Below are 23,316 nucleotides of genomic sequence, written 5' to 3'. Positions count from 1 at the left end.
TTGCGCAAACCTATTTGCGTTACTGTTTGCCTATGATTTGCCGGAGGGTGAATTTTGTTGCTGAAAGATATGCTAAATTAAAAGATATCAAGGGTAGTAACTTCCTAACGCGGTGTTTTGAAAGGAGTGCGGGAGTGTATGATCCTTGTATATTCAATATCTCCTGGGTATCCTCCTTGGGGGAGGTCTGCGTTATGAGAGGGAACCATATCCATTGCCTGCACCTATACTACCGACAGAAAATAAGGGAACCAAGAAACTGAATGTAGATGACTTTGACTGTGACAGGGGCCGTTATCGTGGCGTATCTCCCAAACGCAACATCCAATGACAATGGAATTTCGCATAATGCATGCCCAGCACGTGTTACACGTGCATACAGAAGTTAACTCCTGTAAATGTACTGGAGAAGTCGCAATCACTAATGCAATAGAGATTGACACTTACTGACAGAAATGCCTCCGAGGCAGTATCTCGGTGAAGCAACAAAATGGAGAATTGTGGGGATGATAGAGGGGCGGGGGGACATCATTATGTGAAGTTGCCCGGCAGATAGGTAAATCAAAAAGTGTAATTTCACGCCTGTGGGATAAGTACCGTCAAACGGGTGGGGTTGCAACGAGACCTGGGCGTGGTAGACCAAAATCAACGACACCACGACAGGATCGTCTCATTACGTTAATTGCTCTACGCGATAGGTTTAAATCGGCCCCTGTCATCAATAGAGAATTCCGCACACTCACTGGAAGACGCATTTCAACCTCAACCGTTAAAAACCGACTCTATCAAGCTCGTCTGAAAGCAAGACGGCCTTTTAAGGGTGTCACCCTTTCAGCTCACCATAAGCGCCAAAGATTGGCATGGGCTAGGCAGCATCAGGGACGGGTTATGCGCCACTGGCGTTACACCATGTTCTCTGATGAGTCAAGGTTTTGCCTTCGATTCACAGATGGCAGAAAACGTTGTTGGTGTCGGAGCGGGGAGCGATATGCCAGAGCAGCAATTCTTGACCATGATCGATATGGAGGTGGTAGTGTCATGGTGTGGGGTGAGATTACATATGACAGACGATCAGATTTGGTCATCATTAACGGAGCCATGACTGGTCAGCGATACGTTGGCCAAATATTGCGTCCTGTTGTGGCTCCATTGGCTAGAGTTATCGGCCGAAATTTTGTATTCCAAGATGATAATGCCAGACCACATTGGGCCCGAATTGTCTCCGCTTATCTCCGACAAGAAGGTATCAAGACATTGGACTGGCCCTCTAAGTCCCCAGACCTGTCCCCAAATGAACATCTCTGGAACGTTCTTGGTCGAAGGGTGTACGCCAGGGACCCAGGACCCGCCAACCTGGCCCAGCTTGGTGCAGCTCTCCAAGAGGAATGGCGGGCAATACCACGGGCAACCATCCGGAAATTGATTAACAGCATGCCATCAAGGTGCCGTGAATGTGTTGCCCAACATGGTGGACACACCAGATATTGAACTTGACGCCTAAAATTGATTTAGTGGATATTTAATGCAGTTTCAAATTCGCTATTATTTCATTAGTTCCTTTATTTCTTGTCGGCAGTATACCTAGCTAGCTGCGCCTTAGGAAATAAGGAATTTACAAGGGTCTTACAGTCCCGCACACCTTTTCAAAACACCATGTACCTACTATTATATATACGTTTCTACAATGCCAAGGTTCCATCTGAAATCCTGCCAAGTTGTAAATAACATCGGGCTTTCAGTCTTACCACACATTCAACATATAATGCAACTTCATTCACTATATGTAAAACACCAGTTCCGGCAGATGGTTAATTAGAAGCATATTTCATGACCCTAAGTACGTATCACTCGAAAACGTTAATACTTTAATATTTCAAAGTAAAAGTAGATTATTTCTGAAATGCGTTTGAAGTATGATTGTGTTCTGTAGTAGAAAGTTGGTGCTTTTTATGCATTATACGTACCACGCCCTCACGTTGGTGCTTGTGAAACATGTTTCTGCCACAGATGCGTGGTTCGGGATTAAGTCATATCGTTTATTTGACGACATACTCGAAACATGGATGGTAAAATGTCTCAAGTGACATGAGGCAAGACTTTAAAATCCGAACAGGAGTTGAGGGTCATCCATATGACCAACACCGCCGCCATTACACTTTCATCTCCAACATTTCATATAACCGTCTTTGCAAAATTGCTACATAAAATATTAAGATCAATTAAAAATAGATCAGGGTTACTACATCAATGACTTTGAAGTTTGAGGGATATCCCGCATTTTAGATACATACTTGACGAACGAACATTCTGACAAATGGGCTGCCCCCAAACCCCTTCAGAGTGTGTGTGTGGGGTTTTTTTTTTTTGTTTTTTTTTTTTTTTTTTTTTTTTTGGGTGGGGGGGGGGGGGAGGGGGGGGGTGATCAGATGCCACATGAAGTTATAAAATGAACAGACACATATGGGTTAGTATTTCGATTGAAGACATAGAAATACATCAATGTTTCTAAATGCCAGGTTTAGATGCAGTTAAACAGTTCTAGTGAAGTTACAATGTATACTCATGGAAAATGTAAGGGAACGCATGAAATAGCCGTGACTTTTAATCTTTGAAACAGTAAGAGAAAAGTTCATACAGATGAAAAGGCTTATGTCAAGTGATGAAAATCAATATCGAGTGTGTTCCCCATGTCTCTGGAGAACTGCTTGGCATCGTCGTGGCATGCTGCGAATGAGTGTACGGATGGTACCAATCGGAATTCTACGCCATTCTTCATGGAAAGTTCATCCAAATTGTTGGGTTGAACAGGTCTGTCCCGAACATTGCGGCCAAGAACATCCCAAAGATGTTCGATGGGGTTAAGATCAGGACTTTTCCCCGGCCATTGCAACACCCGGCCACCTGCAGCCCTCAGTCTGTCCCGACAAACATGAGCGATGTGAGGGCGCACATTGTCACGCTGGAACTCGAACATTCGACCTGCTGTACGCGCAAAAGGGATCACAGTCGGGTTCAAGATCTCATCACGATATCGTACACCTGTTATCCTGCCATCAAGACGCACAAGGTCTGTTTTGTGGTTAAAGGGAAACCCGCCCCACACCATAACAGAGCCCCACCAAAATGATCATGCTGTTTAATGGTGCAGGCACTGTGACGTTCCCCAACGCGTCTCCAAACTCGAATTCGACCGTCATTATGGTCAAGTGTGTACCTGCTCTCATCACTAAACATGGTGTTTCTCCATTGACGTACGGTTCTTCCTCCACGGTTCCGTGGCCACTGCAGTCTCAAGCGCTTGTGTTGCTCAGTCATGTTGATTCTATCCAATGGACTGCGGCTTTTTAGACCAGCCGATTTAAGACGATTACGCACTGTACGTGAACAAATTCTGACGTTTGTTCTTCGCCTGAATTCCGCATTGATTTTGGAGGAGGATTTGAACCTGTCTCGCAGAGCAATAAGGAGTAGGGTCCGGTCATCCCGTGGGGTGGTTTTCTTTTTCCGTCCCCGACCACGCCTCATTTTGACGTCACCAGTCGCTCTATAGAGATTCCAAAGTCTGGATATCACGCTAACAGATTTGTGAAAAGTTGTTGCAACCTGTCCTAATGAGCTTCCACCATTAACCATGCCAGTTGCCTCCCATTTCTGTGCCAAAGTTAAGTACTGTCTCGCCATGTTAACATGTTTTCAACGGACCTCCAGACCCGGCGTTTATTAAAATACCGGTACCCGGTATTTTTAAAAGCAGGGATGAGTACAAGGCCTTCGTTCTGATCATCTGTCTTGTGGATGACAGGAAGTTATGACCTACGGGACCATTCGTTAACATGTTTTTAACCGTTGTGTTTGGCAGTGCACATACACGTCACGTGTAAATCTAAGTGCATGTAACTTTAGGAGCATGTAGTGCACATGCATGGAAAGCGATATGGTGAGTTTGAGTGAACTGATCTTCACGAAAACGATAATACACGACGCTGAAGTTAGTAAACAGAAATATTGAATTGCCCAAAGAAACACGCGTTCCCTTAAATTTTTCCATGAGTATATATACTACAAACAAAAAGTAGGGGAACACCTTAAATTGGATAGTCTTGTATATGCTTAAACGTGGCGAGGTCATATACTCTTTACACACAGAGGCAAATGCAACTTTTTGGGTGCTAAATGGGCATCTAAAACAACATATTGGAACATGCAGCGAAGGAACTGATTCAAAATTCCTTGAGTCTGAGTGAAATGAAACATTGTCAAAAAATAGAAAAAAGCATGGGTGTTGAAACACAATAGTGCTATGTTTGATTCAAACACACAAATACAAGAGACTAGTGCATACGGAAGACAGATTGATGTTGATTGCATGCATGATGTACGGGCATCTGGATTTGAACCTTGACAATGTGTTTGTGCGAAACCTTCCTTGTCCACAAACAAAAACATATTTCTAACCTTAATCACAGTACTTTACTTGGCAAAACAGACTATGCGACCATGACTCAAACTTTAACAGGTGTACATTTAAAATAATAGGTTCAAACACTCCAATTATACTTAAATATCATTCCCAATATTACGACGTTCCGTTTGCCTGTCCCCATATATGAATGCATTACAGACATGTTACAGTGACTGGACATGCATGGTGTTCAACATGCACAGTGATGACGCATGGTCCAATTGGACACTGGGTAGGAGAGTGTTCAACATAGTCCACAAACAACATTAATATGCTACAAATTAATGTTATCACAATACCTACAAACTAAATTCCGTTCTTGAGTTTGATAAATCGGTTTTCACTTTCATGGGTGTAAATTCAACATGTGAACGTTGAATAACCCCTGATACACCAGTTCACGTGGATTTGTGAAGAGATGTAAGTCGTGTTATCATGATGTGAAAAAGTTGCATGAAAGTTTTCGTAAACTATAAGAAAAAACATGAACCATTCTCATTCACATTTGGTAAATGTGGATTTCACTCTTCCGGTAAAACTGGTATCATCTTGACATCTGCACGCTGATTTGAACATTGATTATAGCAACAACCTGTTAGTCATAATGGCATCATAAAAGTCGTGTAAATTGATATCAGGACTAACAGCTAGTTATTTTTTTTTTGAGAGAGAGATTGTTCTATCTCTCATTAAAGTCTATGGGTATATGGTCTCTTACGCGAAAAGAAAGTTTTAACTCTGATAATTGTTTGAATATACACTGAAATGTTACATTCGTATTCTGTTAATCCATAAACCCCACAAACCGGACCATCACTGCTGACAATACTTACATGTGCAAAAGGTGACATTACTCGTAGCACTTGATAATTCGAAAACTAGTTAATTCGGACATGCTACCATTTGGATTCACGTGTTTTCACTGTACACAATAATACTGGAATTCAAGAGTGGTTTTCCATACCATTAATATCAGCTAAAACAAGTAAATATATACTGAGGGAGGTAGTAAGAAACAAAAGCTTTGCATCGCATAGCCTATGAAGAAACCTGGAAAAATCAGGGAACACCTGTGCCTTCAAGTGATCCCTTATTGTTTTCGTTCATTGTGCATCTATCAAGGGGCTAAGGACGATTCGCTACTTCTTGTTTCTTGTCTCGAGTCCATCTCAACCTGATTCTCCACAATTGTGTTCAGTTTCTCCTCGATGTTAAAACCCATCAAGTCTTTCCGGGTGATGAAACCAACCACCCTATTAGTGTCGTCTGTAACCACTAGGTGGCGCATGCCTAGTGTGCGCAGAACGATGTACGTACGATGAAGCGAGAACTTCTCTGGCACTGTGAAGGCTGATTGGTTGACGTACGGGCTCTGTCGGCAGATATAAAGCCGTTATGAAGTGAACACCTGGTGTCATCACTGATATGATTTATGGAATCTTTTTGGGTTGAATATCTAGACTGGTTAATCACCACATTTGTACTTTCAGGTGTTTCCTTATTTGTTTTTTTTTAGTATACTTACATAATTGACTGCCGTTAATGGTCATAATATCTAACAAAATATGAATTTAAGGTTCCAGAATAGAAAAAAAGAACATTACACCACTTAAACGTCCCTTTGGAACCAGAATTCATTTTTGTGATATAGTTGTGAAGTCACGGTCACTTTGGATAGTTTTGGGCCAAACTAATTAGAATTGGTTGTCATAGAAATATATACAATTTTATTTCATCAAATGATTCTTGACACAAAGTTGTTTTTGTTGGCTTATCGGTGGAAACTGAAATACCGCATTTCCTCTAATAAGCGCCTCTCGCGCGTATTTTTTCAACGGACCTCCAGACCCGGCGTTTATTAAAATACCGGTACCCGGTATTTTTAAAAGCAGGGATGAGTACAAGGCCTTCGTTCATATGTCTTGTGGATGACAGGAAGTTATGACCTACGGGACCATTCGTTAATATATGTATTTTTAGACCAAGGAAGAATACATTTGAGAAACAAATGCAAAGGTCTGTACCGCGCTTATTAGAGACCAGGCGCTTATTTCTTGAAGCACAGCTTTGTCCCTACGCGTACTAAAATACCGGCGCTTAACAGAGGAAACACGGCATATGTATGATGTTTACAAGTTTTACATGCACGTACGTGTGAAAAATCATGTATGCTTTTGAGAAACTTCTGTTCTCTTCTTGGAAGATTCACCAATACTTTGCTTTTAACAATTACATTGGCTTTTGTATGAAAATTTAGAGAAATATTTTGCATATTTCAAATTCTACTGGTTGATTAGGTTGAAATGATATTCTTAAAAATCTGGTGTTATTTTGCACAGTTTGGTAGACCAGTATACATGATGGCACTTACCAGGTTTATGTAGCGTTCCCTGTATTCCTCCTCGTTAACGTACTTCTGGAGACTATCGAAGGTTACATTAGGGTTGGATAACTTCTCGAGCATCAGCTAGGAATACCAATAGGAGTTAATAAGTGAAGGCCTCTGAGTTCCACTGTCACCATAATGCGGCGTTTAACAACACACAGTTTCTTTTTGTATCTATATCTATATATACTCAACAGGAGAGTTAAGGATCACTCCAGTTTTCAATCTGAAGTATTTAATAGTTCATACTGCAACAAGAAATCATGCCTGATCTTAGTCTTCAAGTACTGAGATTATTATGCTCTCAGGCACAAAAGTAATTTCAACCAAGGTTCCAGCTCATGCTGCATTTTATTACGGTGATATAGTAGGGGTATTTTTCACTTTGTTGACGGCATCTGAAAGTTCCCTCAAACCGACAGTCGATCCGGATTCATTACGACAGAATATCCCAGGATCGTAATGATTCAATTGTACAGGTTACAGATATATTTATTGATTTGAAAAAGATTGGGAATAAGTAATCCAACTGAAAACACCCGCTCCCTACTATTTACATGCATACATTTTCAATTATATAAATATACATATATACATACAAATAGGATATGGATGTTGATTTTCTTACATACCGAAAAAAATGCAATCATTTGATGCATTAAAAAGAGGAATGTCACTTTTAAACATGTGGGAAACACACTTGCCTACCTTCTTTTACCCTATAATATCTCCAAAATAGCTAGTAGTAAACAGTTCTGTAAAACACTATGTTCGTTATATTTTAATAAAACAAATGGTCAGTTACTATGGGAAGACATATTGAATAGAGAGTCCCAACAGAAGGAATGGAGAAACATCTTAATTTAATGGTTAATCGATGGACTCAAATGTTAATCTAAAATGATAACACAGAATAGTTTAACAACTAATAATCACTTGCATATATATATTTCACCCATGTGTTCGTTTTTGCTAACAGGTGCCTGACAGTCTTATACATTTATTATCCGATTGTATCCATTCAAGCAAAGCGTGGACAGATTTGGCTAACTGTGTACAAAGGTTGGCTGAAGGATGCATTGATTTAACACCAGAAAATAGTATTTTGGGTTTTAAGGGGAGAAATAATAATCTGCTAAATGCCATTTGTTTCATGGTGAAACAAAATATTTACAATATGAGAAAAGGAAACTAAATATAATTTTTCACATGTGGGTCCTCTTTCCACACACCAGGATCAGCCATTTCACGTCATTTCAACGACAATCAATAAACTTCATTTCATGAAATTTTATTTTTATATGTGGTAGACAGGGTTTGTGAGGTATGGCTGACACAGAACGTGTCAAACAAACAGGTGTAAATGCTTCAATGCCAGGCAATGCTAGTACTTTTAATTGTTAGTTACAATAAGTGGTGCTGAAACTATGGTTTGAAATTTGATGAAATGACTAAAGTATATTGATTGTCATGATTACACAATGCACAATGTTATATGGATTGTTGTCACATAAAATGACGCGAAATGGCCGATCGGCCTTGTCATTTCACGAAATGACTGAAACTTTTAGTCGTTTACGAAATGTCTGATTTCACAATCTGACTGTGACATATATAGCATCTGCAGAGTAATAATGACTAATGAAATATTGACTTATGCCATATGTCTACCAGATACAGTCTGACTGTGACATATATAGCATCTGCAGAGTAACAATGACTAATGTAATATTGACTTATGCCATATGTCTACCAGATACAGTCTGACTGTGACATATATAGCATCTGCAGAGTAACAATGACTAATGTAATATTGACTTATGCCATATGTCTACCAGATACAGTCTGACTGTGACATATATAGCACCTGCAGAGTAACAATGACTAATGTAATATTGACTTATGCCATATGTCTACCAGATACAGTCTGACTGTGACATATATAGCATCTGCAGAGTAACAATGACTAATGTAATATTGACTTATGCCATATGTCTACCAGATACAGTCTGACTGTGACATATATAGCACCTGCAGAGTAACAATGACTAATGTAATATTGACTTATGCCATATGTCTACCAGATACAGTCTGACTGTGACATATATAGCATCTGCAGAGTAACAATGACTAATGTAATATTGACTTATGCCATACGTCTACCAGATACAGTCTGACTGTGACATATATAGCATCTGCAGAGTAACAATGACTAATGTAATATTGACTTATGCCATATGTCTACCAGATACAGTCTGACTGTGACATATATAGCATCTGCAGAGTAACAATGACTAATGTAATATTGACTTATGCCATATGTCTACCAGATACAGTCTGACTGTGACATATATAGCATCTGCAGAGTAACAATGACTAATGTAATATTGACTTATGCCATATGTCTACCAGATACAGTCTGACTGTGACATATATAGCATCTGCAGAGTAACAATGACTAATGTAATATTGACTTATGCCATATGTCTACCAGATACAGTCTGACTGTGACATATATAGCATCTGCAGAGTAACAATGACTAATGTAATATTGACTTATGCCATATGTCTACCAGATACAGTCTGACTGTGACATATATAGCACCTGCAGAGTAACAATGACTAATGTAATATTGACTTATGCCATATGTCTACCAGATACAGTCTGACTGTGACATATATAGCATCTGCAGAGTAACAATGACTAATGTAATATTGACTTATGCCATATGTCTACCAGATACAGTCTGACTGTGACATATATAGCATCTGCAGAGTAACAATGACTAATGTAATATTGACTTATGCCATATGTCTACCAGATACAGTCTGACTGTGACATATATAGCACCTGCAGAGTAACAATGACTAATGTAATATTGACTTATGCCATATGTCTACCAGATACAGTCTGACTGTGACATATATAGCATCTGCAGAGTAACAATGACTAATGTAATATTGACTTATGCCATATGTCTACCAGATACAGTCTGACTGTGACATATATAGCATCTGCAGAGTAACAATGACTAATGTAATATTGACTTATGCCATATGTCTACCAGATACAGTCTGACTGTGACATATATAGCATCTGCAGAGTAACAATGACTAATGTAATATTGACTTATGCCATATGTCTACCAGATACAGTCTGACTGTGACATATATAGCATCTGCAGAGTAACAATGACTAATGTAATATTGACTTATGCCATATGTCTACCAGATACAGTCTGACTGTGACATATATAGCACCTGCAGAGTAACAATGACTAATGTAATATTGACTTATGCCATATGTCTACCAGATACAGTCTGACTGTGACATATATAGCATCTGCAGAGTAACAATGACTAATGTAATATTGACTTATGCCATATGTCTACCAGATACAGTCTGACTGTGACATATATAGCATCTGCAGAGTAACAATGACTAATGTAATATTGACTTATGCCATATGTCTACCAGATACAGTCTGACTGTGACATATATAGCATCTGCAGAGTAACAATGACTAATGTAATATTGACTTATGCCATATGTCTACCAGATACAGTCTGACTGTGACATATATAGCATCTGCAGAGTAACAATGACTAATGTAATATTGACTTATGCCATATGTCTACCAGATACAGTCTGACTGTGACATATATAGCATCTGCAGAGTAACAATGACTAATGTAATATTGACTTATGCCATATGTCTACCAGATACAGTCTGACTGTGACATATATAGCATCTGCAGAGTAACAATGACTAATGTAATATTGACTTATGCCATATGTCTACCAGATACAGTCTGACTGTGACATATATAGCATCTGCAGAGTAACAATGACTAATGTAATATTGACTTATGCCATATGTCTACCAGATACAGTCTGACTGTGACATATATAGCATCTGCAGAGTAACAATGACTAATGTAATATTGACTTATGCCATATGTCTACCAGATACAGTCTGACTGTGACATATATAGCATCTGCAGAGTAACAATGACTAATGTAATATTGACTTATGCCATATGTCTACCAGATACAGTCAACCCTGTAATCATCATCTATGTATACCTTCAATATGTGAACATCTATTCATATTTATAATATCATGTAAACATATGCCAGGAAATAAAAACAACAGAACTCCAAGTTCTAATTAGGATTTGGCTTCATTCTTACGTGCATCACATTTTGACAGCATTTGGAGATGTGGTGGGAAAAGTGATCTAACATACTCTAATGAATGAAAATGGATATCATAATGGTTCGGTAATTTTCACCCAGTCGCCAACGACAGGTGTATGCATTCAGTGTAAAATATCGCTGAATGAGTAGCTGCGTTTTTACTTCACAGTGGAAGGAACCGGAAACTGAAGTCACACTTTTTGTACCAACCTTTTCATAGTTCACAAGTTTGACTTCTTCGTCCTGTGGTACAGCTTCATCATGTTCCTGGAACATCTCGTCATGCATCAGTAACACGATCAGCTCCAGTCTGTAAAACATATGCAGTCAGTGAGTGAGTGAGTGAGTTTGGTTTTACTCCGTTTTCAGCAATATTCCAGCACTACCACTGAGGGGGACACCTGGAATGGGCTTCAAATATTGTACACGTGGAGAATGTGAGTGAGTGAGTTGCTTGGAGCAAATTGATTTTAATTTGGGAGAAACTTCATGCACATATTAGGCGTTGGCAAAACAAGGATGTAGTTAATGCGGTATTCAAAACCAAGATCAGCGGATCCTGACAACTATGGGAGGTACCTATGCACACCAAATTGCAGATTTGCAGATGCACACCCAATTGCAGAACTACAGAACCTTCTTCAAGAGGGTATCGCTTGTGATACGTTTGACAATCTTTCGAAGAAGAAATTAGTTAGTTGAAAATGCTTTCTTAAATTTTATAATCAGACTAAAACGAATTGAAAACGCTGAGTGACCTTGTAATTAAGCCATGGAAGATCTCCTGCCCATGTCTGTCCACCTTGACCACAGGGTATCCGCCATGAGTGGTCGTCAGAATCAGGTTTGCTATTACCGACACAGCCTCTACTTTATGTACCGTCACAACGGGTGTAGCCATGACGTCCTTGGCATAGAAGAGGTCCAGGTGAAGCCTGGAAATACAGACAATCAAAGGTCAGTCACTAAGGGTATGTGTGGGCAAGATGTCCTTGGCGAGGTCCAGGTGAAGCCTGGAAATACAGACAATCAAAGGTCAGTCACTAAGGGTATGTGTGGGCAAGATGTCCTTGGCGAGGTCCAGGTGAAGCCTGGAAATACAGACAATCAAAGGTCAGTCACTAAGGGTATGTGTGGGCAAGATGTCCTTGGCGAGGTCCAGGTCTAGCTGAACATATGTTATATTTGGGATTACACTTTCTTAGTAAAGTACAAACTGGAATTTCTTTTGGGGATTCAGTCCCATCCGGGATTTGAACCCATACCCTCAGAGTCTGGCACCTAATCGCAAGCCTACAAAGTCAGCCGCCTAAACCGATCAGCCACCGCCACTTCCAAGATATAGCATATGTTACATTTGACCACTTTCTGAATGGCATTGTTTAATCCTGGGTCCAGATGAAGTATGGAAATACAAATAACCAAACGTCAGTAAAGAGGGGTATATGCGGTCCTTGGTGTATACCAGGTACAGCTGTAACACAAACAACACACAGGTAGTCACTAGGGGATCTCTTGATTTAGACGATCAAGTTTTGTTTGGTTTGTTTCCATGGCAATATTAAAACGACAAACTGTCAATTGTCACGTTTGGACAAGACAACTCACGCTGAGTGAGTGAGTTTAGTTCTCTGCCGGAATCAGCAATATATCAGTTATATAACGTCGGTCTGTAAAAAATCGAGTCTGGACGAGACAACCCAGTGATCAACATCACGAGCATCAATCTACGCAATTTGAATACCATGACATGTGTCAACCAAGTCAGCGAGCCTGACCACCTGATCCTGTTTAGTTCTCTGCCGGGATCAGCAATTTATCAGTTATATAACGTCGGTCTGTAAAAAATCGAGTCTGGAGGAGACAACCCAGTGATCAACATCATGAGTATCGATCTACGCAATTTGAATACCATGACATGTGTCAACCCAGGCCGCGAGCCTGACCACCTGATCCTGTTTAGTTCTCTGCCGGGATCAGCAATTTATCAGTTATATAACGTCGGTCTGTAAAAAATCGAGTCTGGAGGAGACAACCCAGTGATCAACATCATGAGTATCGATCTACGCAATTTGAATACCATGACATGTGTCAACCAAGTCAGCGAGCCTGACCACCTGGTCCTGCTAGTCGTCTCTTGCGACAAACATGGGTGACTGAAGATCAGTTCTAACCCGGATCTTCAAGGATCTTCAATCCAGTTATAGACTTCATCCATCTGTGTAGCTGGAATACGATGCCTTCTACAGTAAGCGAGTTATACATCCCGAGCCTGTCAGTCACATCTAGTGAGGCCCAGTTCGAACCCGTATTCTAAAATGATTGATGTTATTGTTCATACGTTGACGCACGTGTAGACTCAACGTGATGAAACTCAAAAGCAGCAGTTGGTATATAAATGACAATTAAATAATCACACTGTTTGTTGCTTTGCTGGACAATTTTGGCTCTATGACACTGAAAGGGATTAACTTCGAGGCAACAACGGCGTGAAACACGACAGATAAATAATAAATAATTCTATTGTTGGTTAATTTTGGCTCTGTGATAAGGAAAGGGATTAGGTTCAGGGCAACAAAGGCGTAAAACAGGGAAAAAAAGCACAAACAAATACACGCATTTTCCATCGTTAGTTAAATTTGACGAAAGGGATTACTTAAGTTCAAGGCAACAGTGGTAACAAACACGACAAATAAATACTCGCAGTTTTCCGTTGTTGGTTATTTTTGGCTCTGAGTCTAGAAATGGGATGCACTTAAGCTCCAACTGGGCATGGAAGATAGGATGGGTGAAGTAGTCCCCCACCCACTTGGACACCATCACGGCCACCATTACCGGGAGTAGAACCTGGACATCATTAGTCAGCTCCATCTGGAAACACAATCCCACTAGACTAAACCATACATTACATCAACTGATGCTTCCTTAACCACGTTTCGTTAATGACCCAAGCGTTTGTTTCTTTATGCCCACAACTGACTTGCTTTTCCTCGGTCTTGTTTGATTGCCATTTTACAAACTCGTCCTGCCCAGAGAGTTTGATAATGCATCATTCATAAGCAGACGCTTGTGATCAAGGTGGAGACGTACAATGGGCGTTTGTTGGAGATTTTGTTTAATTATGTCAAGTGTTTTGTCACTTTTTCGAACTTTAAGTGAGTGAGCTAAGTTTTACGCCCCACTCAGCAATATTCAACTTACATAGCGGTGGTCCGTAAATAATCGAGTTTGGACCAGAGAATCTATCGAAAAACATCTATCTACGCAATTTGGATGCGATGAGATGTGTCAACCAAGTAAGCGAGCCTAACCACCCGATCCCGTCAGTCGCCCCTTACGACACGCATGGGTGACTGAAGATCAATTCCAACCCGGATCTTCACGGGTTAGGCACCTACAGGGATATTGTTCCATTGGTGATGTATTAGTATCAGGAATACCTTTCAAAAAAGGAATTTAAAAAAACAATTACGTATAATAATTATTTATAAATTCCTTGGTTGCATCGATTCACAACAACAATGCAAGCTTGAGTCCCACCGCAACCATGGCAACCGTATCAAAAACATAATCATCAAAAAATCATTTTGTGTGTTCATTTTCAGCCACCATCAAACATATACTGAACAGCAAAACAAACGCAACTCTGGCTTTTTGTCAAGTTTCTAAATAGAAGACACAAACATGAGCGCTTACTTTTATGAGATTTCATTTTCTCGAAACCTGTTCAGTACATGTGTATATTTTCTTTCCCGTTAGTTTACCCTGTAATGATAAGAGATCTTTAAAAGGTACTGTTCATCAACTTTTTGTCAAAGAACACAGGTAGGGTAAAGTAGAGGTAGTAACAATGAACCATTTGCACTCTGAGGTAACTGTTTCTCCAGATCTTCTTGTGGTTGCAGGCTACAGCAGAAGTAGTAAAGACAGTTCTAATTTTGCATTAGCAATCAATATTCTAAAGATAACTGTTGCGTCAACTCTGCTTGGGGTTGCAGGGAAAGGTAGAGGCAGCAACAGTAGTAATTCCAATCGTTAGTCACCCATTAACATACTGACGGTAACTGTTCTTGGATGATAATTTTCTCTGTTCTTGGATGGTAACTTTCTCTGTTCCTAGATTGCAACTTTCTCTGTTCTTGGCTGGTGACTTTCCACGTGTAGCTATCATTCGTGATACCAATGTTTTAGTCGTAGCATGCTACAACCAGTTGAACCACGCATGTGCAGTGTGCGACACCAAAACCAAAGACTGACACCATTTGCTCTAAATACACTTGTTTTGTTGTACTTTTCATCTTATCTGCTGTATCAAGAGCTTTATGCAGTGGAAAACTGCATTGAAAGAATACTTTTTAAATTTTTTCAAAAACATTTCAGCAGGTGGGTGAGGTCAATATGTTTTCTAAGGTTTCTTTGTATTGCTGACCTAACCATGGAGACTCACCATGATGACAGTGACCGCTAGTGTCAGTCTGGACACGCCCCCAAAGAAGGAGGCAGCCCCGATGAGAGCGAATGCTCCCGGGTCCATCCACGCCCAGTAGCCATTAGTCTCGGTGTGGACTCCAAACATTGACACAAGAATCATACCGACTATACGACCGTACAGGGAGCCGATTAACCTGAAAAATACATCGCGATCTATATCAATATACAACAGACACGGAGGACCCACATGCAACATGGGGACCAGCTACTTACAATATGGCGACAAGCTACTTAAAATACGGTCGACTAGCTACTTACGGATCAGGGGCCAACAAATGACAACATAGTGACAAGCTACTTAAAACATGGGCACCAACAAACAACAACACAGGGACCAGCTACTTAACCACAGGGACCATATACTTAAACATAGGGACCAGCTACTTACAACATGTGGACCAGCTACTTAAACATGGGGACCAAATACTTACAACATGGGGATCAGATACTTACAACATGGGGACCAGCATGCCACAGGACACAGAGGTTCCGGAAGACCAGCACACAGCCAGGAAGAAGTAGGGGAAGGCGGTGAACAGCGTGGCGTAGCCGAATTGGACATGGGTCCCTCGAGAAAACAGATGCTTCACAGCAGTCTCCAGAGTCCCAAACAACAGGGAGGCCACTGAAGGAAAATAATATTCGAGAATAAATAAAAACTCATGTTTCACGGCAGTCTCCAGAGTCCCAAACAACAGGGAGGCCACTGAAAGTATCACCAAACACCATGTATGGCCACCGTGTTACGGATATATAAGATAAACCAAACTAATCTTGGCCTGTATTAGGAACGACGTATAAAGGGGACTTGAGTGAGTTTAAATCTACGCCGCTTTTAGCAATATCACGACGGGGGACACCAAAAAGGGGCTTCACACATGCTACTCATGTAGGGAATAGAACCCGTTAGCTATTGGCTACCCATTGCCCCAAAGTGTACTTTAGTAAATTACATGACATTTAGGATTCATATTAACTGAGCAGTTATTGACAGCCCTGGACCTAGAGTTTCGGAGCTCTCATAGCGCTAAGGTGGTCGTAAGTGTAATTCATTAACTTCAGACTCTGTTAGCGCCAAGATAGCTTTGACAATCTTGACCCTTATCATACAGAACTGCACACAAGGCTGGTATCGAAACACTCCTGCATTGGAAACGGTAGTCTCAGTTGGACCATACCCCTGATCCACAGCCTCAAAGTCCCGTGTTTCCAATGGATCCAAAAAAGCCAGGGTCTCCTTTCACAATAGTAAAGGTTGCATCGTAAAAGGAACCTCAGGGCCACAGAATTTCAAAACATTCCACCAAAACAAATCACAGACGTCCAAATATAATATTAAGTCATTCAACCATAGTGATTCTTAAAGTCTTAGAAAACACATTTATTTCAATTAAGATAACTTTAGTCATTACAATCAAATGTTCAAGAATAATCTATGGGTAACAACATTTTTTAATAACAAGTAGACAACCTTGACAGAAAAGGACCTCAAAACGTTCAACCTTTGGCACAATTTGTACTTTACTCGAATGCAGACTCCATACGTCCCTATCATTCGTCCTTGAACATAGACACGTGAACGTGTGGTTTGTGACCAATATAGTCTTTATACAACATATTTACATTCACTGTATGTCCCGTTGGTGTACCACGTGGTCGAGCTCATCTGCCAACTGTGACCTTTGACACAAGTGTACGTCATGACGACCGGCTCCACGTGCAGCGTACTGCGGGTATCGTTGAAACAGTCTATTCTGAAATAACAGCTCATGGACTGGTCATCAAAACCCTGAAATATTAACTTAGTAATGTCAAACCACAGAGTAAGTCATTAGAGTGTGCATGTAGACCACTCCACATCCGTTTCAGGATTACGTCTTGCTGACCGTTACTGTTCAGCCTTTATATAAAACCTAAAAAATACTCTTTCATATTAGACCCGTGAAGATCCGGGTAAGAATTATCTTCAGTCACCCATGCATGTCGTAAGAGGCGACTAACGGAATCGGGTTGTCTCTCAGTCACTCTTTCATAATAGTGTACTTTGCCATATCCATGACACAACAGACACGTCGGGGGAATATGAAGGAATGTTTTATTTATTATTATTTGCACTTTTTTCAAAGTACAGGTCACATGTTAATAGATAACAGTTACATGCTCTTAATATTTTTAAGAGAAAACGCAGGGCTGAATTCACAGATGCTCTCCTACTTGCAACCTATGACAAGGACCCAGTTGCAACAGCCAAATACCAGTTGCAAGTAGTTTGGTAAAACGACAGAGGTTTCGGCGCATGTAAACATATTTCGGTGATGTAGTTCTCATGAGACCATAGCAACACAGAGACAAAGCTGATCCCTATTTAAAAGAACTGTCATAGCCGAGAAGTGTCTATAAACAGCATTGTTTCGGTGCCACAGCTATTCACAAAATATTAGAAAGAGTAGCTGACATATAGGTGCTTATAATGTTAGACTTATTGTTGATGTATTTCTCAAAGATTGACTTGCACCTTGTGCAAGTTAGACTCATAAGTAGGTTCATATGGTAATATTGGGTTGCACCAGTGCCAGTAACAAAGCACTTAGTCAAACCCTGATCTGTACTTACCGGTAAGTGAAGGTGTTAATATCAGAGTCTATACAGGTATAAGGTGTTAATATCAGAGTCTATACAGGTATAAGGTGTTAATATCAGAGTCTATGCAGCTATAAACATACATGCATATTGCTCTACAGTCTTTGCTGATGTTCAATGCTAGATATAGGCTATATCAAAAGCAGGTAGTACATTACTAGGCATATAAAGTATGTAGTGATGGCCAAAAAAGGTTATGAAAGCTATACACTTTAAGACATAACAGTATTGGAAGCAGATTCTAAAATTTTTCTTTTGGTCTGGTATTATTCCATATTTTCGGTTGCGAAAGATTGTTTGTTTAGTATGAAGCACAATTATATTCAAAGGATCATTTCGATTTTTCTTTAATCAAAATAGTATGATTTGAGGGGTAAGTCTAATTCTTCTTCCAGCATCAGACATGAGCCACTCTTCAATTCTCTTCCAAAGTCAATTTATCAAATTACAGTCCAAAAAAGGTGTAAAATAGTTCATTGGAAGTTTTACAATAGCTACACAGGGATGAGTCACTAGCTTTTATTTTAATGTTGATAATAGTTTGTGCCTAAGATATTGTTAATAAGTTTCATTTGGAACCATAATTCTGTATTCTGTGTACATCTAAATGGAAAATGTTCTCCAATCTAATTCTTCATGTGAGATTCTAGTATAGTTTCCCAATCGAAATTTGAGGCTGATTTCTTGAATTTTGCAGAGAGAAGAGTGATGTAGAACAGCTTTCTACCCTCCGAATGTAACAGTTTATGAATGTAGTAAGGTGATATAAGCAATTCTAAGTGAAAAGTGGTCTGAGTTAAGGGTAGCAAGATTATAATATTTTTGTAGGTGTTTCACACAACCTATTTCTTACTTTGATAGGATGAGAAATAGGCATTGCAATGAAATTTAGTTACAAATTCATTCAAATCTAAATATATTCCATCATCATCCAGCAGATCTTTGACTGATCTTACTCCTTTTCTTGTACGATCAGAGTAAAAAAGGCGTGTGATTACCAATGCTCAGTTTGTCGTTGAACCACAAAGGAAATGTCAGAATGTGATGGAACTGGGTCTTCTTTTGAACAATATTTATGCACGATATCTCTGAGTGCTTTTAGATCCTATCACTTCACCTGATCTGTAATGATCCCAAAACGTTGTGTGGGAAAGAATATAGAAGCTTATATCCATATCTTGCACGGTATATGAACATGTCTCACCGTTATCAACTTGAGACATGGCAATCCGCGTTTCTCACTAATTTTAAGTCCCGAAAACGGAGTGAGTGAATATGGCTTTACGAAGCCTTTAGCAAATATGTTTTCCCCAATATCTATGCATAGTATCTGATGATTCACAAGATGTTGCAACACCCTTTCCTATGTGTACACATAGGAGTATTTAATGTTTCACAAGGTGTTGCAACATGTTTTCCCCTGTGTATACAAAGACGTATTAAATGTTTCACTTGGTGTTGTAATATTTTTTACTATGTCTGTGCATAGAAGTATTTAATGTTTCACAAGGTGTTGCAACATGTTTTCCCCTGTGTATACATAGACGTATTAAATGTTTCACTAGGTGTTGTAATATTTTTTACTATGTCTGTGCATAGAAGTATTTAATGTTTCAAAAGCTGTTGCAACATCTTTTCCTATGACCATACATAGAAGTATTTGTTTCACAAGATATTACAACATTTTTTCTTTGTATAAACATAGAAACATTTAATGTTTTACAGGGTGTTGCAATATTTTTCCAAATGTGTACGCATAGAAGTATTTAATGTTTCACAAGATGTTACAGTATGTTTTCCTATGTGTATGCATAGAAGTATTTAATGTTTCACAAGGTGTTGCAATCTGTTTTCCTATGTGTATATATAGAAGTATGTCATCTTACACGATAGGCCCAGTCTCTGCCTGCATACACTTGTAGTGGGAACACTGGAAGGCCGAGGGCAGAAACACCACCACGGTAGTAACTATCACCTGCAAGCACAGAAGGTCTGCAGCAGAGTCAGTGAGTGACTTTAGTTTTACGCCACACTAAGCAGTATTCCAGCTATATGGCGGCGGTCTGTAAATAATCGAGTCTGGACCAGACACTCCAGTGGTCAACATCACGAGCATCGATCTTCCCAGCTGGAATACAGTGTGTCAACCAAGTCAGCAAGTCTGACCACCCGATCCCGTCAGTCGCCTCTTACGACAAGCATAGTTTGCGGGTGGTCAACTGTGACCCGGATCTTCATGTGTATCTACAATCACAAACCACTGGAGGTTTAACATTTTGTAAGGCCCAAAGCCGATGTTTGTTTGGGTTAGAAATAAGTTAATATGGATTTACACCATGTTGGCAAAAATCAACTAAGATCATGACGAGGACACTGTGATAGGCTTCACAACTTGAACCTATGGGGGAATCAAACCTAGATCTTAAGCGAGGAGCGAACAATTTAACCACTAGACTGGCTCAACAAGGAACAGGCACATACAACGGAGTTAACTCCATTATATCCGTTGATAATTATGACTGTTTTCCAGTTTACCATTATCAAAGCAGGTTCCGCTAGTCTGAAAGCCGTCTGCGCCCATCTTCTTCTGATCCATGACAGAAGTCGCTTCCGGCCGCGGGCGAGTTTGAGGTTGATGATGGTGAAGAGGGCGCCCGTGAGGCCACCGATGATGCCGATGACGACAGTGGGGATGAACATCAGGATATTTATATTAACACCCTTATCTATCTGTTAAAGACAATTTTCGAAAATTATAAAAAGAAACCAATTCGTGATAAAAGTGTTGAAAAGCAAATGAAGTCAGCGATCAAAGTGTTAAAAAAACACGTTTTTTTAACGCTCGAAGTGTTACTTGCCAACGGAAATGCCACAATTATGAAACTCATTACATGTGAGAATTAGTTAACACCAATTATTAAAGGCTGTCGCACTGTTTTCGTAAAACATTTGAAGCAGGGGACGGCGTATAAATTTCGGCATTTTGTATCCTTACTAGTCCTCACTAATGTACGTAAATGTCACACGCAAAACCATAACGGAAAAATAATCACCTGCACCCACATTTGTCATCTTACCGATTACAAAATATTGAGGCTTTCGTCAACGTTCACATATTGAACTTCAAGTTAGTAGTCGGTTCGCATATCTTGTCATGTTACAGGCTAACGGTGAGTGACTTTAGTTTTACGCCGCACTCAGCAATATTCCAGTTACATTGGGGGTGGTCTGTAAGTAATCGTGTCTGGACCAGACAATCCAGAGATGAGCATAGACCTACGCAAGCCAATCAGCCTGACACCTGATCCTGTTTGTCTAATCCAGCTCTAATCCAGCTCTCAACTCCGTTGCGAATACTGGTAGGTGGAATACTGCAGTGTCGGATCAACCAACTAATCATAATGCCAAGCGGATTCTACGATAAAGAAATACGAGAGTGGATTTTCAGCTTGTAAGAGTGCACAATACCAGCAACTGAGTCCTCTCTTGCCTTTATATGTCCGAATTCAATTTTGAAGAAGCCGCGGTGGCTTAGTGGGTTAGATGACTGACTTTAGAATATCGACGATTACGTCTGCAGCAGACCCGTAAAGGACTCAACCCAACAAAAGTACTAGAATCTTTACACTTATCAGAGGAGTTCACACAGTTCGAGGTCAAGACTTCCATTTGTCCGACTTCTATTTCTGGAGCCGTATTGGGTGTGGGTTAGATGGCTAACTCTGTGTGTTGCTTGACTCTGAGTCTGGGTTAGAATTCGGGTGGGTGTCAACCCTACGAAAGAACTGCAATCTGTACTACACTGAGAACGTGTAATCTCAAATATACCATGTGACTACTTCTTAAATGTGGTTGTGTATCTATAGCTTCTGGTGCGGGAGCTGTACCAAGTATGTTTACTTGTCAGGGTGGTACACAACATCGGTGGTCAAGACTATCAGAACAGTTGTCCGGCTTCCTTTTTAGTATAAGCCGTGGTGGCTGAGTGGGTTAGATGGCTGGTCTTGTGTGCTAGTGATTAGGTGCTTGAGAGCGTGGGCACTAGAATCTGTACTTTATTGAGAAAGTGTAATCCCAAATAAAACACTTTACCGTGGCTCTCTCTCCCACTCTTTTCCAGCTGTACTACAGCGTGCATCATTAAGTATGCTCATGGTAAGTGTACTACACGTGTTCAGTGAAGTCATGCATGTCACTTACGTTGAACAGAATGTATCTTTCCAGCTTAAACTCGCCAAAGCTGCCGGTGTAGCTGAAACCGTCGAAGGCGGAGTTGAAGAGGTCGGTGGTGAAGGTGGAGATCATACAACAGAAGAAGATCTGCCAGGACAGGGCCGTGGTCCAGAACGACGACACCTCCTCCATCGCGAACAGCAGCCCACCTACCGGGGCACCGAACGCTGATGACACTCCGGCGGCAACTCCAGCCGAGACAAAGTTTCGCCTGTAATATAAACCGTGATTACACCATGCCATTTAGAAAGAGGTCAAATATGGCATATGTTATATTTGGGACTACACTTTCTACAGATTCTAGGGGCGGTGTGGTAGCCTAGTGGTTAAAGCGTTCGCTCGTCATGCCGAAGACCCGGCTTCGATGTCCCCCGCCGTGATATTGCTAGCATATTGCTAAACGCGGCGTAAAACTAAACTCACTCACTCACTCACTCACTCACTCACTCACTCACTCACTCACTCACTCACTCACTCACTCACTCACTCACTCACTCACTCACTCACTCTAGTACTTTTCTTGGGTTGAGTCCCATGCGGGATTCGAACCGACTCCTTCAGTCGGGTACCTTTTCGCCCGCACACAAAAATACTAGAACCTGTTCTTTACTAACATATCATAAATATAACATTTATTACAATAAAAAACGTCGGCGCAAGAGAATAATGAAACGATGATCATTCACGAAAAAATATCAGTGTGACGTAAGCATGCAATATACACCAGAAAACAACGTCATGAATGACCCACTGAATATTCATGATGACTGTCGGTGTCCGCGATTAACGACTATGTGTTTTAAATAATTTTTGCTTTGGTGAAAAGTGCACTGTATGATTAGTTTGGGGAGTATAATTAATTAAGTCTGCTTGAAAGGGACAGAATGTTGGCATTTTACAGGC

At 40.3% G+C, this 23,316-nt stretch overlaps 1 protein-coding gene across 2 annotated transcripts in view; it reads right to left on the bottom strand.

The window, feature by feature from the left end:
- Positions 1–4,447: 4,447 nt before the first annotated feature.
- Positions 4,448–23,316, bottom strand: part of LOC137258302 (chloride channel protein C-like) — a 30,954-nt gene continuing 12,085 nt past the window's right edge. The window contains exons 8-18 of one of the 2 annotated variants that reach the window (XM_067795938.1): positions 22,381–22,624; positions 20,716–20,910; positions 20,067–20,155; positions 17,164–17,294; positions 15,994–16,165; positions 15,497–15,674; positions 13,754–13,920; positions 11,808–11,984; positions 11,260–11,359; positions 6,834–6,929; positions 4,448–5,834 (exon numbers count right to left, since the gene is read on the bottom strand). In XM_067795938.1, the coding sequence (XP_067652039.1) occupies positions 5,580–5,834; positions 6,834–6,929; positions 11,260–11,359; positions 11,808–11,984; positions 13,754–13,920; positions 15,497–15,674; positions 15,994–16,165; positions 17,164–17,294; positions 20,067–20,155; positions 20,716–20,910; positions 22,381–22,624 (1,804 nt within the window). In that variant the 3' untranslated portion in view covers positions 4,448–5,579. The remainder of the gene's footprint in view (positions 5,835–6,833; positions 6,930–11,259; positions 11,360–11,807; positions 11,985–13,753; positions 13,921–15,496; positions 15,675–15,993; positions 16,166–17,163; positions 17,295–20,066; positions 20,156–20,715; positions 20,911–22,380; positions 22,625–23,316) is intronic. The other variant, XM_067795939.1, reaches the window with a different exon arrangement.

The sequence above is a fragment of the Haliotis asinina genome, chromosome 12 (assembly GCF_037392515.1).
Source record: "Haliotis asinina isolate JCU_RB_2024 chromosome 12, JCU_Hal_asi_v2, whole genome shotgun sequence".
Taxonomy (NCBI): domain Eukaryota; kingdom Metazoa; phylum Mollusca; class Gastropoda; order Lepetellida; family Haliotidae; genus Haliotis; species Haliotis asinina.
The sequence above is the reverse complement of the archived record's forward strand: the minus strand, read 5'-3'. Positions and strand labels throughout refer to the sequence as shown.